General features: G+C 31.9%; 1 protein-coding gene across 1 annotated transcript; it reads right to left on the bottom strand.

Moving 5' to 3' along the window:
• Positions 1 to 8,283: 8,283 nt before the first annotated feature.
• Positions 8,284 to 12,556, bottom strand: LOC11411399 (uncharacterized). The gene is made up of 7 exons (XM_003629888.4): positions 11,563 to 12,556; positions 10,906 to 10,992; positions 10,540 to 10,797; positions 10,127 to 10,291; positions 9,983 to 10,036; positions 9,709 to 9,855; positions 8,284 to 8,966 (listed from the first exon to the last, which is right to left on the bottom strand). The coding sequence occupies exons 1-7, from the start codon at positions 11,719 to 11,721 to the stop codon at positions 8,586 to 8,588; spliced, it is 1,251 nt and encodes a 416-aa protein (XP_003629936.1). The 5' UTR covers positions 11,722 to 12,556; the 3' UTR covers positions 8,284 to 8,585.
• Between the last annotated feature and the right edge of the window lie 8,714 nt (positions 12,557 to 21,270).

Here is a 21,270-nt window from a genome sequence, read left to right as displayed (position 1 = left end):
CAAATTCAATTCAACTATACACATACATTAATTCTATTACAAATTAAAATTAAAATTAAAATTCTATCCTTTTCTCTCTCTCTCTATCTCTTTTGTTTCTGTGTGTGTCTGAATAAGTGAGGGACACAAAAATATATTGTTTAATGATATTTATACAGACAATGTGCTACAAAAATGGGCAAATTGTTTTTTTATTATTTTATTTTGGGTATAGTAGAGGGCCGGGCGGGGCCAAAGCCCAAAAACAGAGTTGAATTGGTGAACAGTCAGCCCATTAAGTGTGATAAAATCACGAATTTTGCTCTCCCCCAGCACAAAACACTCACGCCCTGCAGTCATGTCTAAATTATCCTTGCGTTAGTTAAGTCATGCAGCGTGATTTAACTAACGCGTGTTGTATTTTATGCGTGAGTTAACTCACGCTGAGTTATTATTGTACTCCAATGCATTTCCTGCAAAAAAAAATAAAAAAATGCAACCCAAGTATAAAGAAGTTGGTCACTTTGGTGGCAACCAAAACCATTTTCTCTACCCTTATTATATCAACACGTGCAATACAAGATAGTGTGGGTTTTAACAGGTGGTGTTGATTATGAGATTTGTGAATGATATCAACTAAAACACGCATGAAACTCCAAAAATCAGAAGGCACATGTAAAAGGCAAAAACTTTCTACAAGTGACAACATGCATTAATATACTTTTGACTTTTAATGTCTTATAACAATCTCCTACAATGCTAACGTAAAACATTACCAAAGGATCCTTAAAAAAAACATTACCCAAGGATGAGTCTTCAGACTTAACATAATTATAATCCAACAAAACTTGCACAATTATAATCCAATAAACAGAGCTCACCAAGGTTATAGTATAAGTGGTACCAAAAGACATGCGTTAGGTGGTACAAAAGACTAACGTGAGTTAACTCACGGGGTTTATAACCTGCGTGAGTTAACTCATGTTGCGTGACTTAAGTCGCGCTGCGTGACTTAACTAACGCATGGGTAATTTAGGCATGGCTGCAGGGCGCAAGTGTTTTGTGCTGGGGAGAGAGCATTATCCAAAATCACTCCCATCTAGGGGTGTACATGGGTTGGGTCAACATGTAAAACCCGGTCAAATTCAACCAAAAAAGTCCAAAAAAGGTGGGTTGGGTCAACATGTAAAACTCGGTCGAATTCACCCAAAAAAATCCAAAAAGGTGGGTTGGGTTGGGTAATTTGGTGAGTATGGTTTTAAAAATGAAAAACCCATAAAAAATCATGGGTTTCAGGTAAAACGAGACTCAAATCCAATAAACTCACTTACCCAATAATACCAACATTTTTATTTTCATTGGGAAGAAGGAGAATACATAAGATTTTGGTCATAAATCAAGTCTAATTTTTAAAATCGACAAAAGACATTCTTTATATTGAAAATCAAAACATTTACCCAATAATACCAACATTTTTATTTTCATTAGGAAGAAGGAGAAATACATAAGATTTTGGTTGGTCGTGAATCAAGTCTAATTTTTAAAATTGACAAAAGGCATTCTTTTATATTGAAAATCAAAACATTTTAGAGTTACAAATTCATATGTTGCACTTTTTGGTTGTTTTAATACTAATGGAATTTTATGTCATGCAACTTTAGGTTGTTGCAAGTATTTTATGATGAAATTTATTATTTGATATTTATCATTTATTATATTTTTACGCTAAAATATAGTGAAAATATGTTCTATAATTTTTTTAGAAAATAAAAAAAGTTGAGTAATTTTTATGAAAAAAATATGAAGACTCGTAATGTATTCATTTAATATTAACAAAAAAACATAAAAATAATTTGGATAACCCACTACCTAACTCAACCCAAACCATAAATTAGTGGGTTTGCCCAAACCAGCCCAATATGTACCGGATAGTTATTTTATCCGCCCAAACCGGAGTACCCTATATAATTTGGGTTTTGGATTTGATCAAATTTAACCCAAACCGACCCATCTACACCCCTACTCATCTATCATCATATGGTTATTCGGGAACTGAACTGTTTGTTAAATTTAAATTAACTGAACTAAATCGACATGTTTGCGTTTCGAACTGAACTGTTACAAATCGAACTGCACTGTTGCAAATCGAACTGAACTATTTTAAACTAAATCGAACTGTTATTATTGGTACCATTGAAAAAATATAAGAAAAAAAACAAATGAAATCGAATTTTAGTTACCGAACTGTATCGAATCGAACCAAACTGTTTTGAAATGAACCGAATTGTTTTAGTTCAGTTTTAGAATTGTTAGTAATAGTTCAGTTTATTTGGTTTGGTTCCGTTAAGCGGTTTAGTTTGATTTTTTGATTTTTTTGCCCACCCCTAGCTACACACTACTTATCTAATTATTGTTTACTTCCTTTTATTCATCATCCTCCAGGCCATATTAACCTTTTGCAGTTTCTAATCCAACTCATATTTATGATAAGAATTTTAGCTAGAGAGACATGATAAGATAAGTTTAAGAAATAACTTATCATATTATGTGGTCTCACTGAACACTTGATTGAGACGGAATATGATACGATTATCATGTTTTTGCCTCTTATCTTCGTCACTAAACGCGCCTGTAAAGCAGATAAAACAGTAGAAAAAGTTGAAACATTCATCATTTACATAATGGAAATTCAATAAATTTTGCCTACAACCGATTACTAATGTTGTATGTTATACTACAAGTCAATTTTACAGTGTATAAGTGAGACATGTCTTATGTTATTTATACATGAGTAGGTTTCTATCATTAGATCAATAAGTTGCCTCGTTGGATCAAAGGAGGTATAATATGGCTTATTAAAAAAATTATGTGAGTCCCACCATTTTACATATCATCCATTTTTTTAAGTATTAGTACCACAATATTTATCCAATGAAAAGTGAGTGAGGAAAAAAGTGTTAAAAACAGTGTTTTTAGCAAATTCATTACCTATAATAGATGCATATCAAATTCAAAATGAAATGCATACAAATGAATAAAAAATGACTTAAAATAATAGTATCACATCAAATTAAGTTAACATCTAGTCCTTCATCACTTCAAATAAAAAAAAAATCTTGTCCATCATCTCTTCTACTAAAAATCGAAATAATTGCATGATTTGCATCTTCATCAATAGCAAAGCCCCGTACGTTGCTGCTAACATAAACAAAAGAGAAAAAAATAAACACAGATATGTAAAGATGAATTTTTTTTTAAGAAATCAAAATGAAATATATTAACAACGGCCGTGTAACACTCTTAGGTACAAGGTGTATCAAAGAAGCCACCCCGATATAAACAATCATACAAAAATTACCAATAGTCAGTCGATACCCAAACACTGTAAAGGGTCCGACTACCAATTATGAGAGTCATACACAAACATAGTATTATGAGCCTTTAGCCACCATAAAGAATGATATTTTGTCTTTTCTAATAAGTTATCAATAGACGTTTCTGTATTATTAAAGATGAAATTATGCACTAAATTTTACACTAGATATTAAAACTAGCATATAATGCTAACATATACATCATACGGTCACTATTATAAGCATAAATTCATTTGTTGGATTCATTCAATAAATGATATATATATATATATATATATATATATATATATATAGGAGATATTTCAAATGAGAGGACGTCTTAAAATGAGAGATGAGAGGATTGATTATTCACCTTTGGATGAAACTCTATCATTCAGATTTAATTATGCACTAGCATTTTTCTCTTTCCTTTTCTCGAGCCACGTGCAATAAATATGGGGGAGAGAGAGAGAGAGAGAGAGAGAGAGAGAATAGCTTCTGCATATCCTTCTTTCTCTATTTCTCGTATGAAATTGGATTGGAATGCATCAAAAGTAGTAGAGCAACAACTGGGATTTGAAGAATTAAAAGTAGTTTTTTTAATACTCTTAAGAGTAGCTTTTTTTTTTAGATCAAGAACAAGAACAGGTAACGTGATTTCAATGGGTAAGGGTATAGTGAATTTTTCTGCATCTTCTTCACTCTCACTTTTTTTGTTGTTGTTAATATGCAGATTTTTATCAAAGAAATTGAAATAAATGAATCTTGAGGTGTAAAAACTAAAAACCTGAAATTTATTGAATTGATTATTTATAAAAAAAAAAAAAAAACCAAAAATGGATTGAATTCACTTCTCCTAATACCTAGAAATTGATCTGCTCATGATACAAATTAATCACAATCATGTAAAACGACATGATTAAAGAGAAAAATCCATGAAAAATTGATACAAGAAACCAAGATGAGAGATGAGATTGTGATAAGAAAGAGATGAGGAGCAACATCGTTCATGATTCCTCTTAAAATAACATGGAGGATATGGAGGCAAAATAGATTCTGATAATGGGTTCCAGAAATTGGCCGTGATTGAGAATGAAAAATTGGTCGTGATTAACCTTAAGCTTGTTTTGGAGTGAGAATGAGGATGCAGAGGAGGGATGCCGCGAAGAGGAAGGAGAAGCAGTATAAATAAATCCTGTGCAATTAATTTTGTGTGGAACTTTTAGCATGCACCGTACAATTTGATCTAAGGGCTGTTATTTACTCCTCTCACCCTCTCATTTAAAAAGTCCTCTCATTTGAAATGTCCTCTCTCTCTCTCTCTATATATATATATATAGTCTATGGGGATGTTTCAAATGAGAGGGATTCTTATAATGAGAGGTGAGAGGATTTAATGTGAACCGTGAGATTAAAACTGATGGTTAGGATTGTTTTGACCATTTAAACATCATGTGACTCTTCTACTTTCTCTTCCACGCGCATCATTTCTGTTCTCTTCTTCCTCCTAACTCACCGAGCATATGATATCAACACCCACAATTCCCAATTCATCCGATCTTTCTCTGAAATAATTTGCACACACAAACGTCTCAAATCTGATTTCAAGTTTTTTTATCTCTCCTGCTTAGGATTTTTGAATCATTAGTAACTTCTGACTAATTTGCACACAACATCAATAATGATTTAGCTTATGAGATCTGATTCAGATAATCACTTCTTCAAAAAAGTTAAATTTGAGGCTTATAATCAATAACATCAATATTGGTATTCACTAATATAGCTTAATAACTTGAAAGGCATGAATGTTCTAATCAATTTGAAACAAACAGGGGACTTTAATCAATATTGGTTATTTCTAGGTTAGTTTGTTTAGCTTTACGTTTTTGGTGGCTGAAAAAAAAGAAAGAAAAGGGTACTAGAAATAACAATGGTTTTGATTGTGCAACAATTTTTATTTTTTTATCAATTGTTTCAAAGAGGCTTACAAAAAAATTGTGCAACATCATATGTCCCTCATCACTTGAAAGTTTGGCAGGTTAAAGAAAGAAAAGAATGAATAAGGAGAAAGAGGTGTGCGTGAGATTGAAGAGGAAGAAAATCTAAAAGTAAAATGAAGAGAGAGAAAGGCAATGGGAACTGATGATATGACAGTGATGAGTGAACCTCACGCGCGTGTGGTAAGGGAAAAATACATGAAAGACAGATTTAAGATCTCAATGTTTATTTCAATTCAAAGGTCATTATTTGCTCCTCTCACTCTCACATTAAACACTCCTCTCATTTGATACATCCCCTATAGTCTATTATTATATATGAGAAATGTTAACCGGTGCCTTCGGAACACTGGGTAAGGAAACAAATATAGTAGTTTTTGCATCGAAAAATGTGTAATCAATTTGTCAAAAGTCAAAAAAGTGTCTTTTTTAATTTGATTTTTTCCTTTTTTAGATACCTTAACCAGTGTCCCGGGAACACCGGTTAACACAACCCATTATATATATCACATACATAATTTATTAAATGAACCTAAAAAATAAATTTTTATTTATAATAGTGACCGGAGGATTTACATGTATTTACAAGGATATGATATCTACAAAGATACCACAAACTAATCTACAAAGATATGGCATCTTAATCTCAGAAATGAAAACAAGGATTTAAGAAAAGGATTGGAATTTTCCTTAAAAAAAAAAAAAAGGATTGGAACGGTGTCCGTAGACATAAATATCAATGGAACCCAAAAATCGGAACTACATTTTCCCTTAACTTGGACTCTACACTCAATGCATTTGTGTATTTTTATTAACAATTTTTTTGTAAAGACATGTATCAAACCTATACTTAATATCTGACACGTCTTTAATATGATTAATTAACTTTTAACAGAGGAAATTTATTGACAGAAAAATATACAAATATTTGACACTCACTTATAAACTGTTTGGATACGCATCCTAAACCTTTAATCCTACTCAATGTATAGATTTGTATTAGTATGCGTATGGGATACATATTTGGCACCCATGCAAATACTCAAATGTATATATACTATCCAATATCCATGAATTACAAGTTAGGTTGCAAATTTCACTTTCATACTGCACAAGATCGTGACTACCTTGTGTGGCAACATTGCTAATCAATATGTTTTGCTTACATGCTAGATCACCAAAGCTTTCCAGCAACCATGTGGATCACTGCCAATCTTAATCATTACTAATATATAATTTTTATGGAAAATTATATTAGTTTGAAGTTTGAACCACGAAAATAGACTTTTCTGTGGAAAAAAGTTAACGACAAAGATTTCCTATTGTTTTTTAACGATAATGCATCTTGATTCCTTTTTATCATAACCTAATCTCTTAGAAAGTTGAACAAAGATTTGACTCTTGATCCTTTTTACTTTTTGTATATGGTACGATTTAGACTCTGTTCAAATTAACCAGACACATTTCAATCAATGCACATTTCTAATGTGATAAAAGACAAACTATTGACTAACTATTTTGTTAGTCTAGCACCAGATAATGACATAACTAATTGTTAACCTGTGACCAATATACACACATCACATTCATTCACAGTTACGACCAAGAAACAATCATCACCTACTGCATACTGTGAAGTCCTTGATTCAAACTCGGGTAAAGATGTACAATTTAACCATGGAAATCCAATGCAAGACAATCCACAATTTTAGTTGAATAAGGGGTCTCTACACATTTGTTATGACTAAACCGTGGCTAAATTAAGCCCTACTTAGGGATCCAAAATGTCCAAGACAACCTTGAGTTTAATAATATCAGTATTTATCAATTGAATTAAGGAAAATTCTATGGTGAAGTCAGGAAAATGACTTTTCTGATGAAGTTAACACTATAATATCAAAAATGTTGTGAGTAACACCCCACTGTTTGTACAATGACATCAAAAGTTCAGTCCCCATAGTATCATCAATTCATCAGACTAAGAAGAATACACTTAATCTAATTTTATCCTACATTGTTTTAAGTGTAACACCCCACAAAGTGTAACACTTAAGACTATCACATAATATCATCAACTCTGTTTGCATGTTAAAGATGCCAACGATAAAATAGTACATGTAAATCCAAGATGTTGCAAGCATCACTAGATGAATTACTATTTATCATGAATAAGTAATCAATAATTTAAAAATAAATCAAACATTAAAATTAAAAGTAACTTTTTCAAAAAAATCAGTTTCTTCACTGCATCGTAGAAGCTCCCTTGAATTAAACTTCCAAAATATTTAAGAGGACCCTGTGTCGAACATTATTGGTATCTATCAGACAGATGAATTAGGCATTCCGGCCTTGGTGACAATGTTTAATAAATCTTTTTTTTTTGGGGGGGAATGTTTAATAAATCTTTATTTTTCCTTCAAACTCAATCCCACTTAACAGGTAGATATCGCCCTTTGAATTTAATCTTTGAATAATCAACTTATTAAAATAATTCATTAAACTCAAAACTGGCTCTTAACGATGATTTAATTATCAACTTTAAAATGAAAATTAAATCCAAAAAATATATCGGACCTACGACTTTTTTGGCACCGCATGAAAACAGGTTGGTGAAAGTGATTGAAAATGTGTGGTGGTGGAACCATTTCACTTTTCAAAAAGGAAATGCAAAAAACAAAACTTCTGTCAGCCATTCACATGCAATGCACATCCCCTTTTCAGTTTTAGTCCTTTTTTATTAAGTCATTTTTCCTCCCATTTTCCTTCAATTGGTCACTCTAACTTTTATACTTTCTTTATTTAACTGATTCTCCAAGCATGGGCATGGTACTACTACACTAATGTTCTATTATATAAGAGTATCATTAAAAATTATGAAACAAGATTTAGTAACACATTCAAGGTGTAAGTTCTAGTTTTAGTAAAATCACATAACACTAGGCACCACCATTGCATTTTGACAAACGCTCCCATAGGGAGAAGTGGAGAAACAAATAAAATACAAGGATTTTATAAAGGGCCTGTTTCTTCAGCCTTTTGAGAAACTTGACCACACTTCTCCACTTGCTTACATGGAGAATCTTTTCAATATAAAATTAGAAAGCAGTCAAAACTTTCCACTACAGAAAAGAAAGAAAAAAGAAAAGGAAAAAATGGTGTACAAAGATTGAAGAGAAGAAGGATTTATAATAACACTACTAGGATTTGATTGATGATTGAATGATACAACAGACATATGATTGTTTTTTCTTTTGCATCATTGACAATTTGCATTTTTACCAGGTCCTCCATAGTAAAAGAAATGTCCCCAATCTCCATTACTACCTGTTTGAACATCATAACAGTTTGGATGTTCAGTGTAAGTGCCAAGTCCTTTTGGAGCTTTGAGATTATTAGAGCTATCAACCACTTGAATATTCCTAAAATAACTTGCTTTGCCAAATCCTTCTTCAGGAAAATGACCACTTCCCATCTGAGTTGAAGTGTGTTGACCATCAGGCTCGGAATTAACAACTTCTCCTCCCCATTCTATCATGGTAGCACTGTCTGCTAAATATGAGAACAAGAAAGATGGCCAATATCCTAATACAGTGCCTTGATTCCCAAATTGCATCCACCAGTGCCCCTCTTTTGGATCCTACAAGGGTTGGAAATGGATAGAAAAAATAACTGATTAATAGCGTTAACAGATATCAGGATTTCAATGGTCTATGAAGGTGAAGCTCAATGGTATGAGTTGGGACGTTGAAGGACTATTAAGAATGAGGTCGATGGTTTGAACCCTACTACTAGCAAATATCACGATTTCAAGAATTTTGTTTGTTAATCATTGGAAAATAGTACTTTGACAGACGTTACGCAAAGATAAAAATATTAGCAGACTATGTGTTTTGAGTCATGCACAATTATAAGAATAACAAGTAACGACTTTTCAAAGATCTATAAGGTGGAATTGTTAAGTGTTTTTTTCGTCGATTGCCATAGGGCATTGTAGTCCATGTCATGATAAAGAATTTGGAATAGATTCTCAGAATCTGTGTTACAAAGATGAATCTAATTATACTGCCACTGCCAGCAAAAAAATCTTTCGAGTACCAAGAGAAAAAGTTTCTACTGGCGTTTTTTTTTTTGACTAATACTGACAGGTTCATAAGTGAAGAAATAGAAAACTCATGAATCTTGCATGTATCACACTTCATACCAATTGGAAGAGAGATGTTAGGTTAGAAAGAATCCAAGCACTCGAGGGGACATTACAATGGTCCACATACCAGACACATAGTAGTTGGAACTTGGAAGGATTATGAGACATGTGGTGCTTAGAATTAGCTGATTTATTTCTGAAGATTAATAATGCAAGAAATTTTGGAATTATATACCTTCCAGATAAGTATGCTGATATCGTACTGGGAATCTCGGTAAGAAGAAATTGGAGAAATGCTTGCACCCATTGCTATGTCACTGCTGACTTGAATAAATCCTGAGCAAAGAAGATTGTAGCAACCAGTAGCTTGATATGCATCACTCTGCAACATGCACAAGGTGATGAGTTTGATAAAAAAAGTAGTATTTTAGGACTTAAAATTAGACGTTTAAATAAAACAAAAATGAAAGGCACGAAGGGTTAGGCATGGTTAGAACATAGAGACTTACCGTCCAGTAGGTGAATAGCCGTGTGTTGTTATCACCGTATAAATCTGGACTAACCTGTTAATCATGTAGAGGAAAATATTTGAATTGTTAGGAAAACAAAGATTTCAATATCAAAATCAGGGTTTAGTTTGAGATTCTTAGTACCTGCCAGCCAGCTTCGATGCTGTTAAGATCTTGACCAAATGAACCTCCTAATACCCAAATCTGAGACAAACTGAACTCATTAGTCTGCTGTATCTTTGGTTCCCAAACATTTATAGTAGCCTTTGCTCCATAGAACTTATCTCCTTCAACATATGCTATTGCATGCTGATTAACAAAGACACAACCACAAAATTAGACCAAAAGAAGAAACAAAAAAGGTTAGCAACACATTACTACCAATGTTTTAAAAACTGAAACAGACAATTCAAGAAGTTGAACCATGAACCGAAACTGTATGCAGTTCGGATATTGGAGCAACTCCGTCGCAGTTTCATACCGGCTCAAGCAGTTGAACCATGACCTCATATCACATCGGTTTTTAAAAAACATTGACTCTCAAAACAATGTCTTACCTGATGACCACTTTGGTTAACCAAATCAGGCTCTGCTGACCTCGGCTTAGCGAATGACTTGTGCTTCTTCCTTCCATATCTTTTGGCTGAACTTGCTCTTAGAACATCCTCCTCCTTTGTTCTCCTAATAGGTATTGTGCCTTCCGAGCATTTACCATTAGCATGCCATAGTTGATTAATGGGAGTACTTGATTTTTCTTTGTTATCATCCAACTTGTTTTCCTCAAAAAGCCCTTCAGGATGGAAATTAGGTCTCATCTAATAAACCAAAACAAAAACTTAGTAAAAAATCAAAATAAAAATGGAAAAAATCTCATTAAATTGAAAATAATAGAAACACAGATCTTGAATGAAGAAAAAATGTACCTGAATTTTGTGATCTTTGAGGAAAGGATGATCAAAAGCTGGTTGCTTTGAAACAGGTACACAATCTATAATATCCCCATCTGGACTCTGCAACAACAACAACAAAAAATCATGTCACATTATTAGCAAATGAAACACTGTAACCAAAATAAAAACCAAACTTTCTAGCATCTATCTACTTCAGAAAAAAAAATTAGTGACTACTTAAAATTAAGGAATATTAAAATTAAAATAAAAAAGAAATCATTACCCAGTTTTTCTTTAAGTACTTTCTTATTACTGTTTCAAAATCTATTCAATAAACTCATCAAAAGGCCTTTTTTTCTCCCTTTCAATTTAGGGGGAAGAGAAGTACAGGTAGAAAAAATCGCAAGTGAATTTTTTTATTAAAAAAAAAAAAAAAAAAACTGAATATTAACACAAAAGATCTATAACTTGAGAGCAGCAGAAGGTTGCCATAAAGGTCCATTAAATTTTGAACTGAAAAATATTGAAAGATTCAAAACCATTTCTGAAACATATCCCCTCAAATTAAAGAAAATAAAATAAAAAACTAACTTTTCTTCAAAATAATGCTATTTTCTCTGGTACAAATCAGAATGTAGATGGGGAACAAACATAAACAAAAAAAGAGAAAAATGAGTTAAAAGAAAGGACCTGAATGGTTTTGACAGGAGGTTTGTTAAGACGATTCAAATGCTTGTTAACCTCAAACTTTTGTCTTGAACCACCAAGCCTAGTTGAAGAAGACACCGAGATCAAAACACCCCATAAACAAAACACAAGAACAACACTAACACCACACCCACAACCCATAACTACAACAACACTCTTCAAAAAACAAGAAGATTTAGTGTCTGAAACCACAAACCCTAAGAAAAAAAAACCTCCCTTTAAGGTTGTTTGGATATACCCTCTCCCTAATGACCCCTCCTCTCCCTCTCTCTCTCCCTCTGCTTCTTCCTAAGTTACTACTTTTTTCTAACTTTGAAGATCAGAACCCCACTCACTCTAACTAAGCTTTGTATTTGTGCCTCTTTTGTTTTATTCTATTCCATTTCCTATAAAATTATTTCTCTTTTCATTTCTCTCTCTCTCTCTCTCTCTTAACACTTTCGCATTTTAACTTTAATTAATTAGTGTTACTGCTAATTCCTTCATCACTCAAAATACCACCTCTTTTTTTTTTTTTTTTTTAGCTCTCTCTTTCTTCTCATTTTCCTCTATCCTTTTTCTCTCACTTCACCTTAAACATGTTCGAACTTCATCATCTATATATATAAAATAATATTTTTATTAATATTAATTTTATTTTTTGAATATTATTATTTATGATGAAATTTATATTTTATTGACGTCTATATTATACTAGTAGTATTTGTAGTACAATACTGGTAATGTAATGTTTATTATGATGATGAAAAAGATTTAAGTTAAGATATTTGCACGAGGGGGAAACCCAAAAAAAGAATAGGAAATAAAATAGTTGAGTGTGGGTCACTCACTCACTTGGTTCGTATTTTACGAATGCTCGTTCAGTGTCCACACGCTAGTTTTGTCGTGTTTAAACTTTAAATACTCATTCACAAGAAAAATTGTGATGTGAGTGAAATTGTGTCTGTTAGTGTTATCAGTTATGTATAGGTAAAGCCAACCCACTATCATACGAGACGTTATACCCCATTTACCGTTTTATCCCTTTTCATTTCAAATTTAAGTATTTAACCAATGTATTGCCCCCTCCTTCTTTTGAGGGATTCAAAGTAACAACTCCTTTTCACTTTCTTTACATAGAGTTAGAAATGAGTTGGTCGAGTCGAATGGATCTCATCTCGTCTTAATAAATATTGGTTTACTTTGAAGCTCAATTTAAGTTTAATGCAAATCTTTTTTTAAATTCACAGACAACTTGATTCAGCTCATTTATACGGATCATGTTGTTCAAAAGTCATCATGTTGCCATATAATAACAATTACTTATATGGAATGAATCTAGCATTTGAGGAGAACATATATCTACAACTAGATAAAAACATTCTATATTCGTTTCCGTAAGGGCACCCAATAAGTATTGCATTCACCAAAGGCTGACATTCACTATCAATCGTAGTTTGCGCATTGCAACATGAAGGGTGGTAGCTTCGGTTTCAGCCGTTGAAGCCTCAAATTGAAATCATCATGAGTAAGCATGAACAAATTGGCCAAAATTATCACGAAAGCGTACATCAATGCCAAAACTTCCTTTTGTTAAAATTCATAAACCTTTAAATTCATCTTCAATGTCATCTTCTTCCTCAAATTCATAAACCTTTAAATCTCCAAATCTGAATTTCCCCAATTCCAGAACTATATCTCATTGCCCATGTGTTATATTGGATCCTAAGAGCATCATTAAGTGCTATAGAGGATTTCATAAGTTGAGGAACCATATCTTAATTTTTCAATCTATTAGGGGAAATTGACACGAAAAAGTGAATAACATAGAAATTGTTGAATTATCTTAAATAAAATATGGTAACATAGAAATTAATCAATTAAATTTTGAAGCAACAATAAGTAGAAATAAAAAATACCGAATGTGGGTTGTTATGAGTTGCATATTATTTTACTATTGGAGCAAAAGACATGAGTTATATAAATATACATGAGATATTATGAAACCACCCATTAGAAGTCTATAAAACCTAAAACGAGTTCCCTAAAATTTAACAATTGCGAATGCTCCTCCAACACGGCAACACCCAATCTCTTACGTTCTGGTTGTTTTTTTTGTTTTTTTTTTTTTGTCTTTGTACCGGTTTTCGTTCACCCAAAAGTGAACGACAAATGGCTCATGCATGGAGGCATGAGCGCTGGTCAAACGTTGTTTTCTTTGAGAATTAAACCCGGTATTTTCCAGATACGTTCTTAGAATGAACTCCTTGTCACTAAAACTGAAACAATTTGGTTACCTTCTGATTGTATTTCATTTCAAGAGATCAATCTAAACTTTATTAAATAGTGATCAATTTTATTAAACAAAAAAATATATTCATATTTGATGGCCATTTAAGTACAATTAACTACCAATCTTATTTTAAGGTTGGATTTTTGTTTAAATTTTGGCTTAATAGCAGTTTTAACCCCCTAACTTTTTCAAAGTTGTGATTTTGACCCCCTAAGAAAAAAACTATAAAATTGCCCCTAAGTTTTTGACAGCTTTGGCCCCCAAGACCAATTTTGATTTGGTCTACGCTGACGTGGCACCCTAAGTGAGATGCCATATATTTTTTTTCTTCCAAAAATTGACCTTAGAATGCCAAAACTTAGGGGACAGTTTTATAATTTTTTTTCTGAAGGTCCAAAATTTTCCGTCTAACATGCAAATGATGATGTAAAGGATAATGTCAATCAATGGCTCATAATTTGAGTCAAATAGATTGGGTCCACACCTCAGTAAAACAAATATACTACTATGGTTATTTATTTAATCACTCACAAGGGAATCCAAGGGGAAAATATATTTTGCTGATTATTCATGCACATTACACAATTGACAATCCTCAGAGAATCCCCATCAACTTGGCGTCACATCCACGATCATGTGTTCCTATTATTCTATTTCTTTGTTAATTGATCTAAAGACAAAGATTCCTTTGTTCCAGTTCTAAAATATGATTTAGTTTTGAATCATATTCCATTATTTTTACTTTTATAGGAATTATAATGTATTGAGTATTAAAAAAAAAAGGAATCTTAGTGCAATTATGCATCATTAATAAACAATCCTTGTCAATGAAACAATTATTATGATCTGGATTTGCACCGAAATAACCTATTGCATTACAACAAATGACTTGGATATTTGATCAATTTGCTGTGAGGTGATGATATAGGCATATAGGTGCTCTTTGGCCCAACTCTACAGTGACATTTTTCTCTCTTTAAAATGAGAGAAGGGTGAAGTTGCAACAAACATTATCTAACAAAAGTTTTATAAACCAATGAAAATCTGTACAGTTTCTAAGGAGCTGATTGACTCGTATCTCATAAAAGTGGGTGATATGTGACTTTAAGCACTTCTCTCATCGATCTTTAAATGCAAATGAATTTTATTTCCCTGAAACAACAATCAAGAACTCAAAATTTTACCAAAATGGAGCAAACAATCACCAAACCAAATATTCTCCTACATATTATAATAGTTATTGTTGAGTTAAGAGGGGACTCTAAAGGATCATTCACATTAGTGAAGAGCAAGTATACAATTGAGAGAAACATCACATTTCTACCAAAAATCTAAAGACATTAAATTTATGGGTCTCGCTAATCAGTGCCCTCAGAGCATTGGTTAATAAACCTAGTTATTTTGGATGCTTAACCAATGTTATTGGGGCACCGGTTAGTATTCTTCTCACTTATGAAATTTTTAACTTCTACTTTTAGGAGCAATACGAGACTCTTAACTCGCACTTGTTAATTGTTATACAATATTGTCAACCAACAACTCAATATCACAAAAGAGTTGGAACAAGATAAAAAAAATAACGAAGCTAAAATTTAAATTTCTTAAAAACATATAACACTAAATAGAAAATTAACGTCAAAGATTGCCATACGGTGACAAATATTGATACAAAATAATGTGGATGAAGTTGATTACAATAGAAACAAAGGATCTAACCAAGTGATTTTTCAAAAAAAGTAACAAGTAAAAGTGAAAACGAAAGAAACAAATATGAACAAGGTTAAGAAGATGAAGAAGGAAATGGTCACAATCACAAAGATTATTAAGTAAAATTGAATCATCACAATGGTAAGAAAGTTATTGATAAGATTCAAACATGTTAAATGACTTATAGGGCAAGAAATCAAATTTGGCCAGATTTTTTTTTTAATGGAAAATCGCAAATTCGCTTAAAATCAGACGAGTTAATCCGATTTCCTCAATTTTGTCGCTAGTTGAATCGGTCAAATTCGGTGCCAGCTTCGATTTCACTATAAAACAAGTTTATCATCAAATCAACACTAAACACAAACCTAAAAACGTAAATTTAGACGAGATTACGGGTCAACAATAGAGTTTGAAAACACGGTCAAGAAGAACAACAAAGCAACCAACAAAATGAACTAAAATATCTCTAAAATTACCTCTACAAGAAGCAAGACCAAAGGTAAGCACTCGCTGAACCGTCTGTGTTGCACTTCATACAAAAAGGAGCAGGCTTCAATGAATTAACTAGTAACGTGACAAGAGCTTTTCTTGTATACTGAGAAGCGCTTCTCAATCTAAAATTCCATAATATCGTAATATAGTTCCTTCGGAAAGACCGGATGATAAAAAAAAAAAAAAAATCATAAAATCATTGATTGAAGAAATATATTAAGCTGTAATATTATTAGTATTCTCAAATCTAAGTTTATCACGGCTTCTCGAAATCATCCGCACTACATTAGTAACTATACCAAGAATCCAAATCCCGTAATTTTTTTTAATGACATATGTTCATGTATTAATTATGTTGGTATTTTTCACCTTTGTCGTCGAATTCGGAACATTTAACTCATTTAACCAATTAACTAACTTCAACATCTATTACAAACCTGCAAAATATTCATAGAAGAATTGTCTAAAGAACAAGACAAGAGGCGAGCCCATTCTCCAGGGAAACCGCAAAAGGACAACTAAGAAAAAAAGGTCATGCATGGTTTCAGAAGGCATATCATAAGGACACCACAGTAAATCCAGTTGAACAAAGAGGAAGTAATCAAACGTGAAGAAGAAGAAGGATACTTTTATTAGTTTATATGATATAAAAAGTAAAAATCAAAATATGAAGTTTCTTATTAGTTGTTGCACGTACATTACACATGATAAGAGTTTCTTTTATTATAGAATAATATCCTTTTAGAAAAGAGTTTAATTATAGTGCACTGACAATGTAAAAACATATTACGCACTCAATCAATAGCATTTTGCCATGTCATTTTCTCATTTCAATTTTTTTTTAATTTTTTTTTTTATCAAAAAGCATAGATAGTGGCATCCTTCTCACGTTGACGGTAACCAACATTAAACGATACTGTTACACACCCTCCACACCTGATGGTCGTTATTGCTTCATTATTTGTTTGAATCATTTTTGCAAATCTAATTACATTTTTATGAAAACTAATTGATTGAAGGTGTGGTTAGAGATATATATTGGCCATTAAATTGGAGAAATATTCATTGTAGATAGGGTTGGGAATAGGCCAGGCCGGCCTACAGGGGCCTATGGCCTGACCTGTTTAAGCCTGGCCTGGCCTGGCCTGTTTATTAAAAAGGCTAGGCTTAGGCTTTTTAAAAAGCCTATTTAAGTAAATAGGCCAGGCTTAGGCTATAAAAAAAGCCTATGAATCCTAATAGGCCGGCCTGTTTATGCATGTTAGGCTTCATAGTGGACTTTTTAAATAGGCTTTAAAGCTTTATAATGAAATATGTTTTTAAGGCCTTATAGTGATAGACAAATCTTACACTGGAATAGGCTTTGAAGCCTATTAAGCCTATTTAAAAGTAGATAAAATGGAATGTTTAGTGACTTTAATAGTAAGTAGGCCTGTAAATAGGCTTTCAGGCCAGGCCAGGCTTTTAAATAGGCCAGGCCAGGCCAAAATAATAGGCCTATGAAAGGCCATAGGCCAGGCTCAGGCCTGCAAAAATTTTCGTAGGCCAGGCTCAGGCCTATCAAAGCCTGGCCTGGCCTGGCCTATTCCCAACCCTAATTGTAGAACCTTTTTGGATGGTGCAATCGTCCATTTTTTTGGGCACAAACAATCATCCCATTATAATTATAGTACAGAAGTAATGTTAATTTGAATGCACAAGCAATACACTATACGGCTAAAAACAACGTCAGGAGAGAAGACGGTGAAAGAGTTTAATAAATAATTAATTTTATTCAATTAACCAATTTTAAATTAAATCACGTGGCAGAATGTTATTGGTTGAGTGTGTAATATATCTTTAACCGTCAGTGCGCTATAATTAAACTCTTTAGAAAAAAAGACAGAATAACATTTTTTTTTAGAGGTGGCAGGGGCATAACATATTATCATGTTCATATTGTATTATATTTTGGGTTAATAAGCTTTTCATTTTAAAAATATAACGAATTTTAATTTTAGTTCTTAAAAAATAAAATGTTTTCATCCTCACAAATAAATTGAGATGTCGGGAACTCTTTCTCTTTTCTCCCTTTATTGATTTGTGTTGACGAGTCTTTTTTCTCTTCATCTTCTTTTTCTGTCCCTTCGGAATTAAGAATGTTCTTAAGACCATGGTGGTCTCTTTTCGGTTTAATGTCCCTTCGGAATTAAGAGTGGTCTTAAAACATAGTCCATTCGATATTATATGTCCCTTCAGAATAAAGAGTACTTTTAAGATCATAGTCCCTATTTGGAATAACAATGTCCCGTCATAATTAAGAATGATCTTAACGGTATATATAAAAAGTATTTCAATATTTTTCTATTTGAGGAGAAATGGTGGTATCACCATATTTGAGTGGTCGTAGTGCCATATTGATCTTTTGGAGAAATTAAAGTTAGAATGGTGGCAAGACCATATTTGAGTGGTCTCAACACCATAACATAGTGGTAACAATACCATATTAAAGTGATTTCAGTATTAAAGAGTGGTCTTAGTACCATATTTGAGGGTGTAATTCTCAAACGATTTTCTACAGTGCAGTAGTTAATCGCACAGATGTAGCTGACCTTGTTTTATCCTGGAGGCAGCGTGGTTGATAGTCTGCCTTACACAATTTTGGGCAGTGCCACGAAACGTCTTAAAGAGAGCGACCTAGTCATGACTCAACCTAGTAACAACTCCGGTAGATAATACTCCCTCCGTTCCCTTTTAAGTGTTGTTTTAGAAAATTTCCATGAAAATAGCAAAGTGTATTTTTGCACATTTTCTTCCTATTATACCCTCAATTTAATCGACTAACATATCTCTATTTTTTGGCACACTTTATCTTTCCAATAAATTTAAGGGTTAATTAAGTTTTTAGTCCCTATAAATATTCAAAGTTTTGTTTTTAGTCCCTACAAAATAAAATCACATTTTTTTAGTCCCTGTGACATTTTTCTTAAGCATTTTAGGGATAAAAAATGTTGGAAATTTTTAATAGGGACTAAAAATGTTGACGAAAAATTTTATAGGAACTAAAAACACTAACGGAAAATTTTGTAGGATGTGATTTATTTTTATAGGGACTAAAAACAAAACTGCAGATATTTATAAGGACCAAAAACTTAATTAACCCTAAATTTAATATATTATATTTTTCTCGTAACATTTTTTTTTAAGATCGTAACAAATATTTGTTACATACTATCTTTTTCTCCAACAATTTTTTTTTTTTGCACACTCTCTCTCATAACAAACAATTGTTAATTTTCTAAATATTGCGCACATCTCTTTAATTAATTTAAGTCAATATAAAAATTATATGGATGAAACTTCTTATTCTTCATTTTCACCTTGTTTTTTTTCTTGTATATTGTCAAACGAATCTTCAACTACTTCTCCTTCTTCACCTTCCATTAGCAGTTCCAATGAGTCTTCCACTATTTTTTCCTTTTGAACATTCATGGAGTTTTTATTTATTTTTCTCTCAAATTGTTCATTTACTTTGTACTTGAAATTTTTAACAATTATTCATCTTATTTATAAAATTTTAACTCTTCATAAAATCATTATATATGTAACAAAATTTTGTTTAAAAATTAAATAAACTTTGTTTAAAAAAATAAACTTTAGTTTTTCAAATATATACATTAATTAGTTTTATTAAAAAAGATAAGAGTAATCAAACAAAGGAATAATTGACAAATGATATAATTGACAAATCACACTTTTAAAATACTAAAACGACAGTTAAATAGGAATTAAAAAATTGACCCTAAAACGACACATAAAAGTAACGGATATAGTAGAATTTAAGAGGTTTAAGAAATTCAAAAACAACAACTTCAACTTTATATTTTTCAAGACGTTTAAGAAATAAACATTAGACAATTTTTTTTTCCTTCCACGCCAGGACAATTTTTATTCTTAATAAAAGGATGATAATATTTAGCTATGGTGATAATGATGAATATAGAGGATGGACCGGACGAACAAAAATGTACTACTAGTACTAGTATGGTTTTATTACTTGAGATAACGTATTTGGCAGAATATGATTAAGGATAATTGAAAAAATGTCATTATCCCTCACATCCATGATCATAATAAGTAGTTTGCAGGGGTGAAGAAGAAGACACAAGTTTTCGTCACATTCCATAATGGTTACTGTGATAAATAATGATGCTATAGTTGAATGAAAGTGAAGAAGAATCCATGTTGAAGTGCATCTAACCCTACACGTGTAGAGTCACAAATAAGAGGTACATGCACGCCCGTGACCCTTACCGAATCTGATTATGGGTCCTGAACGAGGCGAGGCAGTCAGTTTGAATGGTCATAAAAGAAATAATTACAAAATGGAAACTATTTGCAACGGTTGAAATCCCTCGAAACTTACAAACTTTCCAATAGGATCCAATGTGAAATATCATTGAGATATTGACCCAACAAGGTAAATTGTGACTAGTACAACATTTTTATTTCTTCCAAAAATCACCAGTACTACTGTTCCAGAAATCTTTAAACTTAATTTAATATTATTTGCCTTTTATTATTTAAAATTGGTAAGTGTTAAAAAGTAAACACAGTTTGTTTTAGAGTCATTTTCTGTATCATATTGTTAAGTTATACTAAGGGTCTGTTTGGGAAACTAAAAAAAGAGCTTTTAACTTTTAGCTTATAGCTTATAAGCTCGTTTGACAAAAAAAGCTCTGTTTGGTAACACTTTTTCACCATGAGCTTATAGCTTATTTCACGAGCTTATAAGCTATTTTTCAGAAGCTATTCCAAGTAGCGTTTGAGCTTATAGCTTATAGCTTCTCACTTTTTCTTCCAATTTTACCCTTATTATTTCATTTAAATTGTATTTATCCATTATAATTTTTATAATAAGCTACGTAATAAAGACTACTATTCCTTTATTCCAATTTTTGTAGATATATCAGCTGACCTTTTTTTTTTTTTTTTTTTTTAAATATATACCTTCGTTTATTTTTTTTTACGAAACAGAATACTATTATTCTATTCTATTAGTGTTACTTTTTATTTTTATTTTTTTGAGGTAAGTGTTATTTTCTTTATTCTCTATTATTAGTATTACTCTATTAGTGCTACCTTTTTTTTTTGTTTTTGAGGTAAATGTTATTTTCTTTATAAAGTAGAAACACTTAAATGATAATAAATATAAGATAAAATTTTAGTGAATAAAATTT

This window comes from Medicago truncatula, chromosome 8 (genome assembly GCF_003473485.1).
Source record: "Medicago truncatula cultivar Jemalong A17 chromosome 8, MtrunA17r5.0-ANR, whole genome shotgun sequence".
NCBI classification, from domain to species: domain Eukaryota; kingdom Viridiplantae; phylum Streptophyta; class Magnoliopsida; order Fabales; family Fabaceae; genus Medicago; species Medicago truncatula.
This window is presented reverse-complemented; position numbering and strand designations above follow the sequence as displayed.

Bases quoted from the DNA above. Each gene is read 5' to 3' on its own strand.
- LOC11411399 (XM_003629888.4), bottom strand. From the start codon at position 11,721: ATGGGTTGTGGGTGTGGTGTTAGTGTTGTTCTTGTGTTTTGTTTATGG. The intron at 10,798-10,905 runs GTACATTTTTTC...TTGGTTTATTAG, and splicing joins TCAAAGATCACAAAATTCAG to ATGAGACCTAATTTCCATCC. The intron at 10,037-10,126 runs GTACTAAGAATC...CATGATTAACAG, and splicing joins GCATCGAAGCTGGCTGGCAG to GTTAGTCCAGATTTATACGG.